The sequence below is a fragment of the Podarcis tiliguerta genome, assembly GCF_965153285.1.
Source record: "Podarcis tiliguerta genome assembly, chromosome: 3".
Lineage (NCBI taxonomy): Eukaryota > Metazoa > Chordata > Lepidosauria > Squamata > Lacertidae > Podarcis > Podarcis tiliguerta.
Window position 1 is genome coordinate 35,708,156 of NC_139536.1, and position 20,699 is coordinate 35,728,854.

General features: G+C 44.1%; 1 protein-coding gene and 1 long non-coding RNA gene across 4 annotated transcripts in view; one reads left to right on the forward strand and one right to left on the reverse strand.

The window, feature by feature from the left end:
- Positions 1-385: 385 nt before the first annotated feature.
- KCNK17 (potassium two pore domain channel subfamily K member 17) overlaps positions 386-20,699 on the forward strand; it is a 30,792-nt gene continuing 10,478 nt past the window's right edge. The window contains exons 1-2 of the mRNA XM_083434566.1: positions 386-772; positions 8,136-8,247. Of these exons, the coding sequence (XP_083290692.1) occupies positions 524-772; positions 8,136-8,247 (361 nt within the window). The 5' untranslated portion in view covers positions 386-523. The remainder of the gene's footprint in view (positions 773-8,135; positions 8,248-20,699) is intronic.
- On the reverse strand, positions 9,249-20,052 carry LOC310674848. Of its 3 annotated transcripts, none has more exons than XR_014509792.1 (4): positions 19,982-20,052; positions 14,995-15,051; positions 14,764-14,869; positions 9,249-9,600 (listed from the first exon to the last, which is right to left on the reverse strand). It is a non-coding gene; the product is annotated as an uncharacterized lncRNA (long non-coding RNA). The 3 variants fall into 3 exon arrangements; XR_014509793.1 differs by lacking the exon at positions 9,249-9,600 and adding an exon at positions 13,141-13,266; XR_014509794.1 differs by lacking the exon at positions 9,249-9,600 and having other exon boundaries at positions 14,317-14,869.

Consider the following 20,699-nt stretch of genomic DNA (forward strand, 5'->3'; position numbering starts at 1 on the left):
GATTTTGACCACTGACCTTCTGACCAGAAGCAGTTAGGATGCAGTTTATGTGCATCTACCTAGTTAGAATTGCTCCGCCCATCTCTGGCGACCTAATGCTGCCGCAGGTCTCTCCTCCACTGTTGAGACGCACCAAATGTGGGTTACCCTTTGAGTAGCTACTCTGTGGCCAGCATTCCCCCTCTCAACGTTTACTTCCAGGGGCTGGCGGGGTGCAGGGCGGCGATGCTGCGGCCCTTCTGGAGGGTTTTGGGCACCCAACGCCTCCCCAAGGGCCCCAAGTTCGCTCCCGCGGGCCAAACTCCGCGAGCGCGCTGCGACTGACGGAAGCGGAGCTACTCGCCCGGTTTGAAAAGCGCAAGGCGCTGCCTTGGCTCCTCCCCGAGCATCAGAGAGCCGCCGGCGTCTTAGGGGAAGCCGCCAGGGTAGCTCGGAGCCGCTTCCCCCGCCTGGCCGAGTGTGGCCCAGCGCCGCTGCCGCCCACTTAACTTGCGCGCAGGCCGGTGAAGGCACGAAGCTGGCGATGTGCGGCTGCGGCGGGAGGTGCGGCCGGGCGACGCCGGGAGCCGCCTCGTCCTCGGGCCGCCGGCTTCCCGCCACGCCGCTCTTGCTGCTCGCCTACCTGAGCTACCTGCTGCTGGGCAGCGCCGCGTTCTGGGCGCTCGAGTCGCCCCGCGAGAGAGACATGGCGGGGCGGCTGCTGAGTGAGAAGTGGGACCTGCTGGAGAACTACACGTGCCTCGAGAGGGAGGACCTCGAGGACCTCGCCAAGGTACCGGGGGTGTCGGGGTGGGGAGCGAGCCCGTCCCGTTGTCTCCGAGGAGAGCGTCGCCCCTGAGCCCCGGGGTAGTGAGGGGGACGGCAGACGGGACGGCGACGGCCGGGCTGGGCCGAATCCCCTGAGGGAAGGGAGGCGCCGGCTGTGTGCGAAACTTGTCCTCGCATGCTCCTCTCTCCCCTCAGGCCGTTAGGCTGTTGTTTGTAGATACTTAATGTGGGGCTCTTACGGTTGAGGGGAGGGCGCTTTGCACGCGGGCAGAGGCACGCTTGTCTCCACGCGCTCCAAGGCCGGTCCTGGCCCGAAAGCAGGTTGGGAGAGGGGAAAGAACTGGCTGATGGAGGACTGTACAATCGTGGGAATGTGGCAAAGCAGGTGCCTGGCGCGTGGGGAGGAAGTCTGTCCGGAAGAGCTTTTGCAAAAAGGAAAAGTAGAAGTCCATGGACAGGCCAGCCCTTCGGGAAATACTAGGGTACAGCGAAGCATTGCACATCCACGAAGATGGTTGTACCACCGTCAGTTGGATGGGAAGGCAAAAAGGGCCCCCGCAGAAAGGGTTCTGCGATAAGGAGTTTTCTGTAGAAACCAGGGAAACCGCCTGTCCAAAAACGCAAGACTTTGAGGAAGACCACATTATACCTGAAACCAGTGCTATTTTTTTAGAAAAAGAGGTGCCATGTTAGAATGGCAATGGCGCCCACTTGAGAGGTGCTGGAGCTGAGCTCTCCCTGAAAAAAAAAGCCCTGCCTGAAACAGTAGGGCAGCCATGGGGAATCTGGGGTCCTCCAGATGTTGGGCTACAACTCGCATCCACCTTGTTCATTGGCACTGCATCTGGGGCTGATGGGAGTTGGGAATCCAAAAGCATCTGGAGGACCAAAGGGTCTCCATTCCTCATCCCTAGATAGGGATACTGTGCAAGAAAGTTCCATCAGCCCTACCTGGCATGGCCAAAGGTCAAGAGATGGTGAGAGGAACGGTTCTCCCATCCTGCTGAAAGGGAAGAATGTCACATGGGGCATGAGATGCTGAATGCATGTGAGCTGGGACATCTGAGAGTCTGAGCAGGAAGTCCTCAGTTCAGATGTTCCCTCAGTCATGAGCTTCTTCATTATCACATTATCAGACAGAAGTACCGTGTCGTTAATGCAGTCAATCCAAATAGTGCCATCTTGTCATGGTACTACAAATCCAACCACAAACAAAATAATTAACCATTTGCCTCCTTTTATTGTTATGGAAAGCACCAAGTTGAAGAAGGCTGTTTTGTTGGTACTTCACATTCTGCTGTTTGAGCAAGGCTGCTTCACCCTCTGAGCTGCAATATGGAGATGAGAATGCTGCCCTATGGGGTTCTTATAAGACATGGCAGGGAAAACAACTGATGTTTCTGGACTAGAACTTCCACCACCCCTGACTAATAATCTTGCTGGCTAGGTCTGATGCAGTCCAATGACTTTTGGAGGGCCATAGGCTTCCTTTCCCTATTATAAGATGTCCTGAGAAATATACTTGAAGTACTGCTATGTAAATATAAATAGCTATTGCTATGAGCAAGACAAATGACCGTGGATATTTTTTAAAAAAATATCTCAGTGCTATTTTCTGTTGACATTGTTCCCATATTTGGATGTGACTGTCCTTGAAGAACTCATGGGAGAGCATGGCCAAAATGAAGTAGCATATAGAGATGTTAAGTCATGTGTTGTGTTTCACATCACTTCTCCTAAGCTTAACGTTATTTTATTATTATTATTGATACACCACCTAATGTGTTCAACTGGCTTTACAAGATAAACAGAAAGGCAGGGCACTTGCAGTATAAAAGGGTTTTTAGATACGATTTGGTAGGTGAAAATAACAAACAGCAGAGTTAATCGATGAGGAAGGATAAGGGTTAGAGAAAGCAGATCAATTGAAAAAAAGCAAAGAAGACTGTTATCCACTTGTGATTTGCTACTGGTTCTTTTGATCATAGCAATTACAAGCTGGACTCACTCTTTTGAGTCAACTGATATGTAGGCAATTTGGTGTACCCTCTGGGCTTCTACTCTTGCTTCTGGCACAGTCTGGTTTGAATTTTGTGGCTTAGTCTTTGGGAGAACCTTTCTGGGTGAGGGAGAGAAGTAGTTGATTTTGAGCTTGGTTGGTTTCATCTCATCCCACTGTTCTTTAGTCTTCCCTTTTCCACAATAGGGAGACTGAGACATGACTAGCCCCCAATTATAATGCAGGAGGTGCATGAGATGAGCATGATTCACTGACTTGGTTTGCACATCACAGTAAGCCAAGCTATAGCACCTGCTTTCCTCCCTCCAGATCTTTTAGCATAGCACAGTGCAACAGCGGCTAAGCCAAGGTTTGGCTTAGCATGTCATTGAAAGGCAGGATCATGGTTAAGCTCTCTCTTCTTGGACCACAATCTATATACCAAGTTTCATAGCTTCCTTGGGAGCAGGAGCAGGTTTTGGTAATCCTTCGTAAGGGTCATTGGGAGCCCAATGATGCTTCCACGCGTGTCTTGTTTGCGGATATGTTCTCACTGGTTTGATTTTCTTCCACATTATCAGTGTGGGAGAGAACCTTTCTTGTAGTAAAGACTCTAAGATAAGGAGCCAGTTAGGGTTTATGATGTTTCACCTATGTACCTGAAAAGACGCATTAAGATTAATATTCACCCCAATATATTGTTGTTACTTATCTGTGTTAATAATGTGGAGAAATAATAACTTTCATTTGGAAAGGGCAAGGTCCATCTAACTTCAAAACACCATAATAATCTGGCACTCAGATGCAGGTACTCCAGCAAAGAAACTTTGATTTCAGATATGGCTTATAAAGTAATCCTCTCCAAGGCTTTTTAGAAGACCCTGAAAACTATCACCCAATAATGGGTGATATGTCACCCAATAATGGCTCATATGTCGCATTGAACCATAGTTTATTTTATCTTTGGTTTAATGAGAACACAAAGTATGTTTGTTCATACTGCTGAAATCATGGGTGCTTCACTCCACCCCCATTGCCGGGAAACAAGCCGTGGTCTCACTTAGTGTTGCACCTGAACCTGGATTTGTGGTTGGTTCCTCTCAGTAACCAAAGTTTGCTTTGGACTTAGCACTTGTTTGTTTGAAGGAAACCAACCATGAGCCCAGGATTGGACGTAATGCAAAGGCAGGCCATGGTTTGCTTTCCAGCTGCAAAGGAAGACCGCAACACCCATGGTTTCAGCAGTGCACACAGGTACACTGAGCATTCCACAGGGTCTTGCAACTATGGCTTAATGTGATGTGTGAACAAGGGCTAAGTCATCTTGATATTCCCACAAAAAATATGTTCAGTATCTTTTAAATAAATGAGAAGTGCTGCTTAATGGAGGCTATGACATTCCTGATTCATTATCCCAAGATTACTGTCCAGATTTGGAATCTATTCTAACATTAGATCTATTAGTTACAGTAAGATAAAGTGATGATGCTTGCCAGAAGACATAAGAAACAGATCCTGGATGGTCATTATCATCTATCAGTGTCGTTTATTTAATGCTTAAGGCTTCATTTTTTGGAATAATGGGCCCATTTTGAGGCAATTTAAATTTTATCTACTCATTCATTGGGGTCTATAAAGATGCTTTATTATACTAAGGGTCATTGTTTGTTAGAAGGGGGGATAAAAAAATGTTGCTAAGAACATATCTTGCTTGTCATGTGGTGAAGCAATTTGTGTAGCTCTAGTGTATGTGTTCCTACATCAACTATTTGGGAGTCACATAGGGCATCTATTGCATTACTTAAAATTGAAGTAGGTCTCCCTTCTTTAAAAACACGCACTCTTAAATCCATGATTCCATACTGGGAAAAGCTCCTGCTGTTGTTTGATAAACATTTATAACAAAACAATTTTTAAACCTGCAGAACCAAGAAGGCTGGCAGCAATGTTGTAATCAATCCATGTTACCAGTTTCCTCTGCAATGTCATCACAGGACACATCTCACCATAAAATCCATGGTGCAATTAAGATGCCAAAATGGACCTAGAATTCTTCAAGTCCTCTGTTTGGTATATCAGAATTAAGTCCAACCATAAAAGGGCTGCTTATGTGTTGGAATTAACTCTTTGAACTGTGCTTACTCAGCCTAGATTCCTGGCAAAACAAAGAAAGGGGGAAACTGAGGCATGGAGAGGGGAGGTGCTGGGAGGGAGGGAGGGGAACCCACAGGCATGTCATGGCAGTACCCTTCCCTCCAGTTTCTCCTCCCTACAAAATTGCCATTCAAGCTCTGAGGTGGATTTCTGCAAGAGTTAACGGATTTCAAGTCCATGTGCCTCATATGCCCCTAACAGCTCAGACTGCTGCCACAGGCCAGAGAGATCTACCTCGTCCTGCCAGAGGCCAAGAATCCTACCTGAGTTATAGCTTTTCCCTGGGAAGGTGGCAGCATATTGCCAGCTTCCAAATTCACAGAACTAATTAAAGCCATTATCACAAGCAGGCTGGCCCTATAAAGTATTGCCAGGGCAACTAAGAACAGGGACTGTTCTCTTCATTTCAGCATTTTATTATAAAATATATATTTCCTTGTATATTAATAAAGCAGGATGGACCAAGAGCAAGCGTGGATCAAAAATCAATAGTGCAAATATAACTAATAACTTAATTTCCCTTCTCTGTTATGTCCCAACATCTTAATTAAGCTTTAGCAGGTGGAATAAAGTGTCACCTCATGCATGAACAGGGAAAGTATAAACAGGGGAAACAAAGGCTTCTCTCTGCCTAGTCAAAGGATCACTGTGAAAGAGGCAGCTATCGGTTCAAATTTATATCCCATCTTCTTTCCATGGAGTGGTTTATGTGATTCTCCCCTGCCCTCTGTAGTCACAGCTACCCTATGATGAGGTTACCAGATTTTTAAAAATTAATTTGGGGGCACTTTTCAACTTCCTACTAAATAGATGGATTTTGTCAGGGGACTGATTTGTAAATCTGGGGACTGTCCCCAGGAAACGGGGATGTCTGGTAACCTTACCCTATGAGCTAAAAGGTAGCAATTAGGGCTTTGTGCGTGCGCGCACACACACCAGTATAAAATGGATGTGTGCACGTTTGTTTGGTTTTTACACTGTCAACACAACGTTGTCCTTATTCAAGTGGTAGTCTGCACTTCCCCGCCCCCTTTAAATTTTGGTTTTCCCAATTTGTGGATATTGCATAAGTGGATGCACATTATTTGGGTACTTTTTAAAACATGTATGGTGACATTTCGCTGGATGCCATCTGTCACTCCATCCCCACCTTTCATTGGCAGGTGGGCTAGTGGGGCTCTTTTGGGGAATTTTATTTTTGTATTGGCTTCAGATACACAAATAAATAATATTTGTATTTAACACACACTTAAAAAAAACCCCATTGTTCTGTGCAAAACTTGTATATGGAAAAACTTGTATACAGATAGTAATCATAATGGCCATGTGCACAAGAAACAAATACCTGTGTGCATGCCCATGGTTTCCAGAATTCAGGAAGGGTGGGCTATTAGCAAGGCAGGGTATGTCACACACACACTGTAACACTCTTTAAATTAACTTATTAAATAAGCTGTTATGTGTATGTCGGTTACATTGGATATTAAAGCAAAGTAAGAAATTGGCTGCTGGCACAGTTAAACAAATGCTTCCAGACGTGCCCACAATGCACATCAGGTTTCAGGGAAGGTGGGAAGTACTAATTGTGGGAGGTGGGGCAATACACAGTGCACATATATCCAAGCGTTGCCCACTAGCGTGGATGGGAAGCACTGAGATAGAGTTCAACTGACAGTATTTGCATGTGGGAAAATGTGTATGGGGGGGGGGGGAATACTCAGAGAAAAATTGGATCTGTGTGGCCCATATGCACCTTAACCCTTTGGTGTATTCACAGTTTAACTCAAGATCACCCAGTGGCAAAAAACTATGATGGGGCTTTACTCCTCAGTAACTAGCCACATTTACAGTGCATCTCCTCACTGCTTCTGTGCTCCCTACACCTCTGGCTGTTGTAACTACTGTGGAGTAATTATGCCATATGACTACAACTAAGTAATTTCCGTGTTCCATATATACTGTGGTCTGCATGTTCAAGCTAAAAACTGCCCCATCCCATTATTTATTAAGAGTAATTTTACCTGACCTTTATCATATGATCCTAGGGCAGACTTCAGTGCAGTTAAAAACACTAAAACAGCAGCAGTTCCAATGCATTTTAAAGAACAAGGTGAAAACACAACCTATCCTTACAATTGCTGTACATAAAAAGCCCCATGGAGCCAAGTGATCCATGCGACGGTCATCTCCAGGCTTGACTACTGTAATTCGCTCTACGCAGGGCTGCCCTTGAAGCTGTCCCAGAAACTCCAGCGGGTACAGAATGCTGCAGCGAGGCTCCTCACGGGGTCTCTGCCATGGGAGCATATTCACCCGTGCTTTTCAAGCTGCACTGGCTCCCGGTAGAGTACAGGGTCAGATTTAAGGTGCTGCTTTTGACCTTTAAAGCCCTTCGCGGCCTAGGACCCTCGTACCTACGGGACCGCCTCTCCTGGTATGCTCCATGGAGAGCCTCAAGGTCCATAAATAACAACACCCTAGTGGTCCCAGGCCCTAAGGAAGTTAGATTGGCTTCAACCAGAGCCAGGGCCTTTTCAACTCTGGCTCCGGCCTTGTGGAATGCTCTGCCTCATGAGACCAGGGCCCTGCAGGATCTGATTTCTTTCCGCAGGGCCTGTAAGACAGAGTTGTTCCACCTGGCCTTTGGCTTGGAGTCAATTTGATTCCCTCCCTCTCTTTCTTTTTTCTTTTCCTTCTCCTCCTGCGATGAGGCTACATTTTAATATTTTAATGTTCCATTATTTTAATGTTGTACTTTACTTTTGTTTTTAAGTTGTAATCATTCATCTGGTTTTTATTATTGCTTGTAAGCCGCTCTGAGCCCGGCCTTGGCTGGGGAGGGCGGGGTATAAATAAAAAATTATTATTATTATTATTATTATTATTATTATTATTATTATTATTATCATCTATGATAGCCCCTTAAGAGCAGGCATGGGCAAACTCTGGCCCTCCAGATGTTTGGGACTACAACTCCCATCATCCCTGACCACTGGTCCTGTTAGCTAGGAATGGTGGGAGTTGTAGTCCCAAACATCTGGAGGGCTGGAGTTTGCCTATGCCTGCCTTAGAGGAAGGAGTCTATTCATGTTTTAAATACGTGCCATGCCAGAAAAGCAAGTTCCGATCTTGCCTTGGTCTGACAGTCTCCAGGCTGACTTAGCTGCCTTGTTGCCAGGAACTCTCATTCTTATTCCTTCTTATCTCTTTGCAGGGCATCATCCAGGCCTACAAGAGTGGGCTTTACCTTAAGGGAAACACGAGCCTGGGCAGATGGGACTTTGTTGGCTCCTTCTTCTTCTCTGTTTCTGCAGTAACAACCATCGGTAGGAAATGTTCTGAGAAAATTGCGTAAAACCAGTTATAGAAACAGCCTTTCCCCCTTCTTCCTTGGCAGAGGCGCCACCTTCAGGAAGCAAGGTTAGCCTACAAATGGGCAGATTCCTCTATTGCTTTGTCTTATGTTCCTGTGAGGCATCTGAATTCCACACAGAGACAGTAAACCCTGGGTTATGGAATGGAAACACACAATTATGCCTGTTGTTTTGTTTTTTTAAACTGTGGTACAAGCTTCTAGGGAACGGTGTGAAGTATGAGGGGAGAAAATAAATTTCAAGAAGGCTGACCTTCTCTCTCATCAGCCAAGAATGGAATGCCCTGTGCTTCCTAGCAAATTACCTTTATTAATCTATACTATATCTCTAGAGGTATCTGATCCCCAAATGTTTCATCATCCCACTGTGATCCGAGTAGAAGGGGGCAAAAGGAAGAGTGGCCCTTCCCCTGATAAAGTTTGCTGTGATAATCTAAATTTGTACACCTTGGAGGAGCAGATAGCAAAGACAAAGGAAACTTATGGCTTAAACCAGTGGTTCTCAAACGTCTTTCTCTAGGCCACACATAAATACAGTGGACGCTCAGGTTGTGAATGTGATCCATGCGGGATGCACGTTCACAACCTGCAGCGTTTGCAACCCGCAGTGGCCCGTCTGCACACGCGTGGGTTGTGATCTGGCGCTTCTGCGCATGCACGACCCCAAACCTGGAAGTAACTCATTCCGGCACTTCCGGGTTTTGGCGGGTCCGTAACTCAGCCTGAAGCATCTGTAACCCGAGGTATGACTGTAATAAAATTTTGCTCCCCAAAAATTTTATTGATAAGAAATACACTGGAAGACAAAAAGAAACTTAGCTATGCTTGGTTGTACACCTTGGAGAAGCAGATAGCAAAGACAGAGGAAACTTATGGCTTAAGGAATACAAGTATTTATAATATGATTATGGGACATCCAGAAAGTATAAAACAATGCAGCCACATGAGAACACAAATCATTCCCAAAATATAAACACACCACTTACAAATGTACTTTAAGTATATGTACAAACTCAATGACAGGTATGAGAATGCTTTCTCCAGGTAATCTCATTTATATTAGGTCTAATTTGAGACAAACAAACTCCAGTTTTCATCTCCAGTCCATGTGAATCTGAGGCTTGGATAGCTATCCACATATGGTCGACAGACTTTCTTGTTTGGAGGTTTCCTTGGGGTTACTACGGGAGTCAAATGAGCCTTCTCAAGCGCTCTGTCTGAATGGCGATTTTGGATCACAACCAGGGGTGGTCTCAGTATTTCTTGATGTTCTTGCTATCATTTTGAAAAGATATCAATCTGTATTCTGCAGATTAAGAAAAAAAATATTATACTATACTATATTACACTGAGGGACACTCGTGGCGCTGCGGGTTAAATCACAGAGGCTAGGACTTGCCGATCAGAAGGTCGGTGGTTCGAATCCCCATGACAGGGTGAGCTCCCGTTGCTCGGTCCCTGCTCCTGCCAACCTAGCAGTTCGAAGGCACGTCAAAGTTCAAGTAGATAGATAGGTACTGCTCCAGCAAGAAAGTAAATGGCGTTTCTGTGCACTGCTCTGGTTCGCCAGAAGTGGCTTAGTCATGCTGGCCACATAACCCAGAAGCTGGCCCAGAAGAGCCAGTGTGGTGCAGTGGTTAAGAGCGGTAGTCTCGTAATCTGGGGAACCGGGTTCGCGTCTCCGCTCCTCCACATGCAGCTGCTGGGTGACCTTGGGCCAGTCACACTTCTCCAAAAGTCTCTCAGCCCCACTCACCTCACAGAGTGTTTGTTGTGGGGGAGGAAGGGAAAGGAGAATGTTAGCCGCTTTGAGACTCCTTAAAGGGAGTGAAAGGCGGGATATCAAATCCAAACTCTTCTTCTTCTACGTCAGCTCCCTCGGCCAATAAAGCGAGATGAGCGCCCCAGCCCCAGAGATGTCTGTGACTAGACCTAACGGTCAGGGGTCCCTTTACCTTTTTATGTTACACTGAAACATTTGAATGTTTCTTTGATTGTCCTTGAATCTTCTCGCAACACTGGCCATCCTCTCCTGCCACACCAGTGTGGCACTCCACACCCTTTGAGTACCACTGGCTTAAGCTAACATAAACTAATCTTTTAACTGCTTACTGACATCAGTTCAGATCTGATATTCTCTATCACTGGTTTACCAATGGCTTCCAGTTGTTCTTCTGGCTCATCTAACTTCAGGGAAGGGGCAGGACCTTTTCAGTCGTGGTTCCTGTGTTAGGTGAGTCTCTCTCCAAAGAGACTTCACACTTCCAGTCCATTGGTTTTTAGGAGATCGATATAAACCTTTTGTGGATTTTAATTTGTTTTCCAAGTTGTCCTGAGATTTCAAGAAACTACTTTGTTCTTCTGGTTTAACAGTTTATGAATTTATTGGTTTTGTTCTATTGATGGTCTTTGGAAGTTATTATCTGATCGCTGCTTTAGGAGCCATAGAGTGCCATGTAAATTTCATAAAGAAACCAGCTGTAACTATTTATAAGTAAAGTGCTTCTCAACTTGTCTTCTCTGGCATTCTTTCCCTTTTGACAAACTGCATGAATAGCCTTAATGTGGGCTGAAAAGGGTCAGTCATTTATTTTAGGGATTGCCTAAGGGTGATAATATATTCCCATGTTTGTGTCATCCTACTTGGTTCTCTTTGATATTTGGGTGTGTTTTTTTTGATATACATTTACGCACATGCCCCACAAACCCGACATTGTTTCTCCTAGACTCACTGATGTAAATGTGCTGACGTCAAAATTGCCCAAAAAGCCTATAGAAAACTCTTCAATGCTCTCGTGATTGCTTCTGTTTCTTCATGTGGTGCCTATGATTACATTTTTTTAATCTGGGCATGTGGCCATGAATGCTCTGTGTATCTGAGACTCAAACTATGCACGACAGCAGCAGCAGCTCCATTTGTGGGTCCCCCAGTTACATATAAAGTGGAATTGCATATACATTTTTTAAAAAAAAATTATGGAGCAAAAGAGCGCATAGAGTGAGGGAAACTGAATCTTCCCTGTACTTAGCGCTTGGCTCCATGTAGATTTTCCTCCTGGAACAGTGTCAGAAACTCAGATGTATAAGCTAATCACCAAATGACAGCTTGAACTTAGATTGTGGTTGCCACAATGGAATGCATAGGCACCATCCCCCCCCCATTGGATTATATATATATATATATATATATATATATATATGCAGGTTTTGGTGTCCTCGGGTGTCTTCCCGTGTAAAAGTTGGGGTGTCTAGGCGACGTTTCGACGAGGTCTCACTCGTCATCTTCAGGCTGGTGCTTTCGGCTTCTTGTTACTGGAACAGAGCAGGATCTCAGTGTTTGAGTTCCTATAAATACTGTTGAGGAGGTGTGGTGTATAGCCTCCAATGTTCTGGGCAGAGAGGAGGTTCCCAGGCTAGTGTGCCTTTTCTTCTTTTGTTCTTTAATTACTTGAGGGATATCTTGAGTGATTTCTTGAGTGATTTCCTGAATCCCACTTAGGTGGGTCATTAGGTGTGGATTAGTTGCTAAAGCCTTCGTGTCTTGAACTTGAGCCAAGCCAGAGCACAACCAAGTGCAGTACAGCCATCTTCTCAGAAAAACTCTTCACAAAGTTCAAGAGTTCAAGACACGAAGGCTTTAACAACTAATCCACACCTAATGACCCACCTAAGTGGGATTCAGGAAATCACTCAAGAAATCACTCAAGATATCCCTCAAGTAATTAAAGAACAAAAGAAGAAAAGGCACACTAGCCTGGGAACCTCCTCTCTGCCCAGAACATTGGAGGCTATACACCACACCTCCTCAACAGTATTTATAGGAACTCAAACACTGAGATCCTGCTCTGTTCCAGTAACAAGAAGCCGAAAGCACCAGCCTGAAGATGACGAGTGAGACCTCGTCGAAACGTCGCCTAGACACCCCAACTTTTACACGGGAAGACACCCGAGGACACCAAAACCTGCATTCCTGTACCCGTGAAAATCTACGAAAGCAAATATATATATATATATATATATATTCTGCTTTATATTTTGAAGAAAACATCTCAAAGCACTTTACAACACATTTAAACATCAAACAATCCAAACAATAAAACAATCCAGAATAAAACAAATAAAAGCTTCAAGGAAGCTATTTCAGATCCTTCTCTAAGTGACATTTTGCTTTCCCCATACTTATGTACCTTCTTAATTTATATAGCTGCCCCATATCAGAAGAACTCTAGGAAGCCAGTGGGGTATAGTGGTTAGAGTGTTGGACTAGGGCCTGGGAGGTCAGGGTTCAATTCCCCACTTAGTCATGAAGCTCACTGGGTGACCTTGGGTCACAACCTCTTAACCTACCTCACAGGGTTGTCGTAGAGATTAACCGAGGATATGGGTGAACCATGTACTCCTTGGAGAAAAAGGTGGGATATAAATGCAGTAAGTAAACTCTTCTGCTTATCTGCCTAAAAAGCTGAGAGGTGGGCAGCCAGATGGAGATGCCAGTCGCCAACCTGGCATCATCCAGAGATTATGTGGTTACAATTGGACCCACACCAGCTGCATAATGTGCCTGGTGCCTGGGGAGTTTTTAACATTGCTCTGGAACCAAGCTGGGCAAAAAATGACCCTGGAGAGAAGCTATAATACAGGGGAGAGAGTTTAGCCTCCCACTTGAATGGCCCTTTTGCTGCATACAGGAGATCCCACTCCCATAGTTTATATATGGGAGCAGTTCTGCCATCAAACCTAGTGTGAGCCTGAGCTGCTGCTTTTGTTTTTGTGCAATTTTTACATTCCACAACATGTGCATATAAACTGTGCAGCAGTCCTCACACTGGAAATACGTGCATGCATACGGCTCTGCACATGAAATTGTACAAGGAGCAGTCCTCTTGCCTCTGCCTTCTGACAAGTCACAAGATGGCAGTACTACATCATGCTATCTCTGGCATTCTGCAAGTTTCTTACTTCTTTCTTCTCACTAGTGTTGATTTCAAAGCAGACCACTATACCCCACTGGCTTCCTAGAGTTCTTTTTAATATAGGAGTATAACAATCCAAACAACAGCACACAAAAAAGTAAAAATAAACCTTTCATCACTGAGTTATAAAGTCAGCCAGAAGGGGAAGAAAATCACTATTCCCCTAGCACGATATACTGCAGTTAGGAGAGAAAATCCATAGCAATCATTAAGAGATTGGAGATCAGTTATTCTCCTTGCTGAAATTAACAAGGAAACGGAATTCAAGCCATTCTTCCATGAAGGTATCCTTCCTAAGTTTCCCGTTCACCATTTGACATTGTTGTGTCAATTTCTCTGTGAGAACAAGGTACGCACCAATCCTTTATTGCCTCCCTGAACAAAGCTGGCCCCATGTTCAGCTGAATTGCTACCACTGTGAGAACCGTAAAGATCAAACAAAAAACTTTGTACCCTCCAGCACTCCCACTGTAAGTGTATAACATCTTGCACCCCTTCTAACCGAGTGGTGATAGGATTTCATTGATGTGGTTGCAATCAGACAGGGGTCAGGTACTATAATATATGTATGATCTTTAAAGCAGATTACTTTATTCTGGTGGAGAAGGAGCGAAAGGGAGATCTAGGCCACGGTGAGTCTCCAATCCCCTTCAGAGATCTGTGTCTTTAAGTCTCCCTCCCAAACCATTCCTGGTCTCCTGCTTGAGCTCCTAACTTAAAAGGAGCTGTGTATCAGCTGTCTCCAGGGCTAGCCACATGAGGCCAGAATACATTCATTCAGTTAAATACTTGCTGCTTTCTGGGTGTAAATCTGATGTGAAATTGTGTGCACATTGTAAAGCTTTGTGTGGCATCCAGATGGGCATCCCCAGTCAGATTGGGAGGTATATGTTCATTCTATGGAAAACAGCCCTGTGCGGGCAGCAGCAGCTGCACATCTGCTTTGCATCAGTGGTTTCTCATCCTGGAAGTTGGGTGAGTTGGGCTTTAGTTGGGCTGAGTTGAAAAATGTAGGGGATTGGAGAAGAGGGAAGAAAAATGTCCTGCTCTTTGCCCCTTTTGAGAAAGTTTCTAAATGTTGTGCAGGACATATTCCTGTATTTAGCAATATATGTATTTAATTTATAGTGAAGAAAAACTTTAAAGGAAGGGGTGGCATTTTTTAAAAGGTTTGACCACAAGCACAGAATTTGATCACCCTCCCTTCGTTTGTTGGACACACTTTGTTACTATAACAAACCACTAGATGGCAGTACAAGCTTGGTGGGAAGGATTTGACTAGTAGCGATCAGTCTTCCAGGACTTGTTCACTGTGAGCATAACTTTTTGAAAACAGTGGTATAAGGGTGATAAGCATTATTCTAATACCCACGGATTATGCATCTAAATCAACGTTGCAGTCAATTTTGGTCGAGAGTTTTCCAATATATTTCAACAAAATATCAAGTTATTGTTTTCTATGCAGTGTAACTGATTTTTAATATTAATACACCTACCGGGTTTAGAAGATTGAGATGCTCCCTGGATGTGATTTCCTGGCAATTCACGTAGCACATTATTACATCCAGCAAATCAGATGGGGATGAATTATTGAATGGCTTCCTTAACAAACAGCACAAGGCAAAGCAATATACCGGTATTAAATCTTGAGCTAACAAATTAGAGGGTAAAAGGACTGCAGTCAAGGGCACTGTGGGGGCCACTGGACTTGTTCACAAGGTCCTGACCTGCTGTTCCTTTGCTTAGCAGCACCTTCTGTAGCAAGTGGGACTTAGAACCTGCATCTGCCAGAAGGATACAGAGATGAGCAAAACAGGCTCATCTAAATTCGGACTAGGGATGCACACACACACTACCCCCCATTTGCAGCAGGAAAACATCAATTTTCTCAATCCATAATCATTCATGTTTATCCTCATCTGCTGCTATCAATCTAGATCAACTAAAGCATCCATAACAGATGCTTAAAAACCTCCAAGGAAAGAGAGTCCACAACCTTGTGAGGGCGGCCATTCCACAGTATTCCAGAGGTGGTACTATTACTGCCCTTGATCTGGATACTCTACACCTGTTGATGCAGCCTACAATAGCACTACCTTTTTTCCTTTCTTTTTTTCCTCCTTCCACACACTGTTGACTCATGTTCAACTTGTGGTCTACTAAGACCCCCAGGTCCTTTTCACACACACTACTGCCAGGCCAGGTGTCCTTGCTTTCTTTTTGCATGAAGACAGAGGCAAAGTAAGTGTTGAGCAGTTACCCAATATCATTTCTCCATCTTCTCCACGCAGAGAGCTTACTACTTCCTTGTCCTTGTCCTTCCCCTTGTTTCAACCATAGCCAAAGAAACCTTTTAAAAATTATTTTTCACCACTCTTACAAGCCTGAGCTCGTTCTGAGTTTTGGCCTGCCTGACCTTCTCCCTGCAACTGTTGGCTCCATCATGATTTCACCTTTCTTCCATTTCTTATACATGCCCTTCTTAAATCTCAGCTCCTCTGTTTCATGAGCCTATAACTAGTATGATGGTAATATATGGTGCTTTAGCCTACGTGGTTCAAAGCAGCTTATGTGCATTAGTTTGGTAAGCAGCCCAGAAAGGAAGGCTAGTGTTAAGTGGCAGCATTATCTGAGCCTGAGAGACAGTCGCAAATGAATATATATATATATATATATATATATATATGCAGGTTTTGGTGTCTTCGGGTGTCTTCCCGTGTAAAAGTTGGGGTGTCTAGGCGACGTTTCGACGAGGTCTCACTCGTCATCTTCAGGCTGGTGCTTTCGGCTTCTTGTTACTGGAACAGAGCAGGATCTCAGTGTTTGAGTTCCTATAAATACTGTTGAGGAGGTGTGGTGTATAGCCTCCAATGTTCTGGGCAGAGAGGAGGTTCCCAGGCTAGTGTGCCTTTTCTTCTTTTGTTCCTTAATTACTTGAGGGATATCTTGAGTGATTTCTTGAGTGATTTCCTGAATCCCACTTAGGTGGGTCATTAGGTGTGGATTAGTTGCTAAAGCCTTCGTGTCTTGAACTCTTGAACTTTGTGAAGAGTTTTTCTGAGAAGATGGCTGTACTGCACTTGGTTGTGCTCTGGCTTGGCTTCGTGTATAGGGGCGAGCTGTGGTTTTGTGGCCTGTGCCAGCCAGATCTGTGTAGGGATTGCAGGGGGGTGCAGCATCCGGAGGTGCCACCCTGGTTTGGCTACTGGATGGTGTCTGTAATTTATCTGTGGAGAGGGTCTGGGTTTGGGTCTGGTGTGGTTGATTGGTGATGGCGTTCTGTGTGCCTCTGGATCTGGTGTCAGATTTTGTGGGGAGGGCTAATTTCCAGATGTCTGGCAAGCGGGATGTGTCGTCACGCTTGTTCATGTTGTGAGGGTGTTTCTCTATCTCGATGGCTTCCATGATTATTCTCTTGTGGTGATGTTCCATGTTAAAGAGCAATTTGGAATCTGCAAAATTAATTTCGTGTCCTGTTTCTTTCATGTGTTGGAAAAGAGAGGAAGTTTTTTCTTCTTTTTTGACGGCATTCTTGTGTTCTGCGATCCGTGCATTTATTCGTCTGTTTGTTTGTCCAATGTACGTGGCTGGGCAGACTTTGCAGGGTATTTCATAGACCCCTTGGTTTTCCAACTGAATTTTATCCTTGGGGTTTCTGAGGATATTGGCTATTTTTTGGTTGGTGCAAAAGGCTGTTTTGATATTGTGTTTATGGAGGATTTTGCTAATTTTATCTGTAGTGCCCTTGATATAAGGAAGGAGGGCTATGCCATTGTTTTCTTCTGTGTCTTGGTTTTTGGGGGGTGTTTCTTTTTGGATTAGCTTCGTAACCCTGTTTTGCTGGTATCCATTGGCAATTAACACATTTGAGAGATTCTGTAACTCAGTTGTCAAGTGGTCTTGTCTCAATCTCTCAAATGTGTTAATTGCCAATGGATACCAGCAAAACAGGGTTACGAAGCTAATCCAAAAAGAAACACCCCCCAAAAACCAAGACACAGAAGAAAACAATGGCATAGCCCTCCTTCCTTATATCAAGGGCACTACAGATAAAATTAGCAAAATCCTCCATAAACACAATATCAAAACAGCCTTTTGCACCAACCAAAAAATAGCCAATATCCTCAGAAACCCCAAGGATAAAATTCAGTTGGAAAACCAAGGGGTCTATGAAATACCCTGCAAAGTCTGCCCAGCCACGTACATTGGACAAACAAACAGACGAATAAATGCACGGATCGCAGAACACAAGAATGCCGTCAAAAAAGAAGAAAAAACTTCCTCTCTTTTCCAACACATGAAAGAAACAGGACACGAAATTAATTTTGCAGATTCCAAATTGCTCTTTAACATGGAACATCACCACAAGAGAATAATCATGGAAGCCATCGAGATAGAGAAACACCCTCACAACATGAACAAGCGTGACGACACATCCCGCTTGCCAGACATCTGGAAATTAGCCCTCCCCACAAAATCTGACACCAGATCCAGAGGCACACAGAACGCCATCACCAATCAACCACACCAGACCCAAACCCAGACCCTCTCCACAGATAAATTACAGACACCATCCAGTAGCCAAACCAGGGTGGCACCTCCGGATGCTGCACCCCCCTGCAATCCCTACACAGATCTGGCTGGCACAGGCCACAAAACCACAGCTCGCCCCTATACACGAAGCCAAGCCAGAGCACAACCAAGTGCAGTACAGCCATCTTCTCAGAAAAACTCTTCACAAAGTTCAAGAGTTCAAGACACGAAGGCTTTAGCAACTAATCCACACCTAATGACCCACCTAAGTGGGATTCAGGAAATCACTCAAGAAATCACTCAAGATATCCCTCAAGTAATTAAGGAACAAAAGAAGAAAAGGCACACTAGCCTGGGAACCTCCTCTCTGCCCAGAACATTGGAGGCTATACACCACACCTCCTCAACAGTATTTATAGGAACTCAAACACTGAGATCCTGCTCTGTTCCAGTAACAAGAAGCCGAAAGCACCAGCCTGAAGATGACGAGTGAGACCTCGTCGAAACGTCGCCTAGACACCCCAACTTTTACACGGGAAGACACCCGAAGACACCAAAACCTGCATTCCTGTACCCGTGAAAATCTACGAAAGCAAATATATATATATATATATATCCTTTTATCAAAAAGTACATCTTATGGTGATCTTATCAAAGTTGCACACAATGCAAAAGTACAGAATGTTAAGACAAAGTGTACAAAAAGTGAAATGCAATAACTTCCTTATTTACTTAACACCTGGGAACAGGCTTTTCGAAACTTCAGATAAAGTTGTTCTCCATCACATTATCATATCAACAAATGTTCAACCCCATTTCTATAAATTCCGAGTTCTCTGTCTCAGTACAGGGTCACCAGACCCCAGCCATTCAACACTTCTGAGTACTTTTTCTTATCCTGCTTTTCTTGCCATAGGCCACCCAGTGGGGTTAGATGTGCTTACAAAAGCACCACCCCCAATTGGAAACAGGGGCTCACTGGGGGATCCAGATGAGACAAGAGAGACTTGGAGGAGTGGGACAGGGTGGGGGCTACTTTGCTTGCTTCAAGTCAAAGAGCTATGGTGATAAATAGATGAGGGCAAGTTGAAGAACCCTAGAATTCAGTACAACATGACAGGCACTTTAGGAACAGCCTCCCTACCCCCCCCCCCCCATTTTCATGATCATTGACCTTCCAGTGGACAAGGAAGTGCCCACCTAAGCTCATATTAAGTATTTGTTCATTTTCAGTGAAGAGTGGGGGGGAAACCAACTGGCTGGAGCTTGATTATATATTTGCTTACAGGCCACCATGTTCCATTGTGGATTCCAGTTCTGCGGATAAATAACATCACATTAGTTTCCCTCAGAACCAAGTAGTCCAGTTAACATTCATCAGACAAACACATACATGTGTGCGCGCACGTGCATATGTATATTAATTATACCATATTTATGTAGGTCAGTATCTTTAACTGAGTCAGCTAACATAACCAGAGGCTTTAGAAAATGTAAAATCATTGATAGTTACGGTAATTTGAAATGAAGTTAAAATGTTTCCAGTTACTGCACTGTTATTAGTAAACAATGGCTTACATGAAGAATCCCCACCTTTTGATTCCTTCTATTCAGTTCAATATGTAAAATTGAGTTCAGCACTTAACCCTTGGTGCCCTGGCATCATGAACATACTGTGACATACTGGACCAAATACATGTAGGTCCACTATTGAACCCCTCATTATACAGAAATTCACTTATCCATAGATGAGGAATTAATACACAAACCTCTCTATACACACCACAGATTCAGATATCCAAACAGCCGGACCTGTGTGTACTACTGTAAACCAACAAGGAGCCCTAAACAAACCTCTTTGGTGTTTTGCTGATCCAAGACAGCTGTTCCACCAGAAACCATGGTGGGAGGGATGGGAGACAAATCAATAAATCTGCCATTTACTATCACTGTAACCTCTGATTTGATTGAATGATCAATATGGTTGAAGTGCCATTTGGTTAAATTGAACTTCTGTGGCATTTTATGGACATCCCTGTGTGTCATCTCTGTGCACCCTGAGGTTGCTTTTAAAGCGCTCTCTCTCTCTCTCTGGACTTTCCTGTTTTCCCACATAATCTTGTTTTAGAACTACTTCTGTTTGTGTATTGTGGGTTGATGTGTCTTTAGCACAGTGCTTACCATCATCACTCCTTATGCTAACAAATGTGTACGCCAATATAAACGCAGCTGATCAAAGAAAACCATACTTGTGGTGTAGTCACACGGTGCTTCAGAATTCCCCTCTTCTAGAAAGCTCCATGAAACCCATTTTAACATTCTTTCAGGATGCTAAAATGGAATTGGAACAGTACTGTGTGGGTTTGGTTTTTTTTTTAAAAAAAATATCTATTGGGCTTTTTTTTTTTTTTTTTTTTTTGCCAGAATGCAAGGTTGCATCTTTAAACACACACCTACTTTAAAATACTTTCCTGCATGTCAAAATGTGGTTGTTTTGAAAGGACAGTGAGTTTTTTATATGGAGAGGTGTTTGATCATGTGCCCGACACAGACATTCTAAAATTGTGGAGATACTGAACCATTTGCTTTTTCCATCTCACTGCTATCCAGATTTTTTAAAGGTGGGCAAATAAAAGCAAACAACTAGTAAAATCCCACATGGGGCGGGGAGCATGTTAACAGTGCAATCTATTGTAGGATGCCAAATGCATGGTTGTTATAGACAACCTTCCAAGAACTGCTCCTTGCAAGAACCAGGCCCCACAGAATGCGGTTTAAAGACTTATTTATGCTTCGATTTTGCTTTAGCTCCATAAATGTGTCTGCCATAATAGTGTTCACAGCCAATAGAAGTAAGTGTGCTATGAAGCCAGGTGACTTTTATTCTCAGTAATCATTG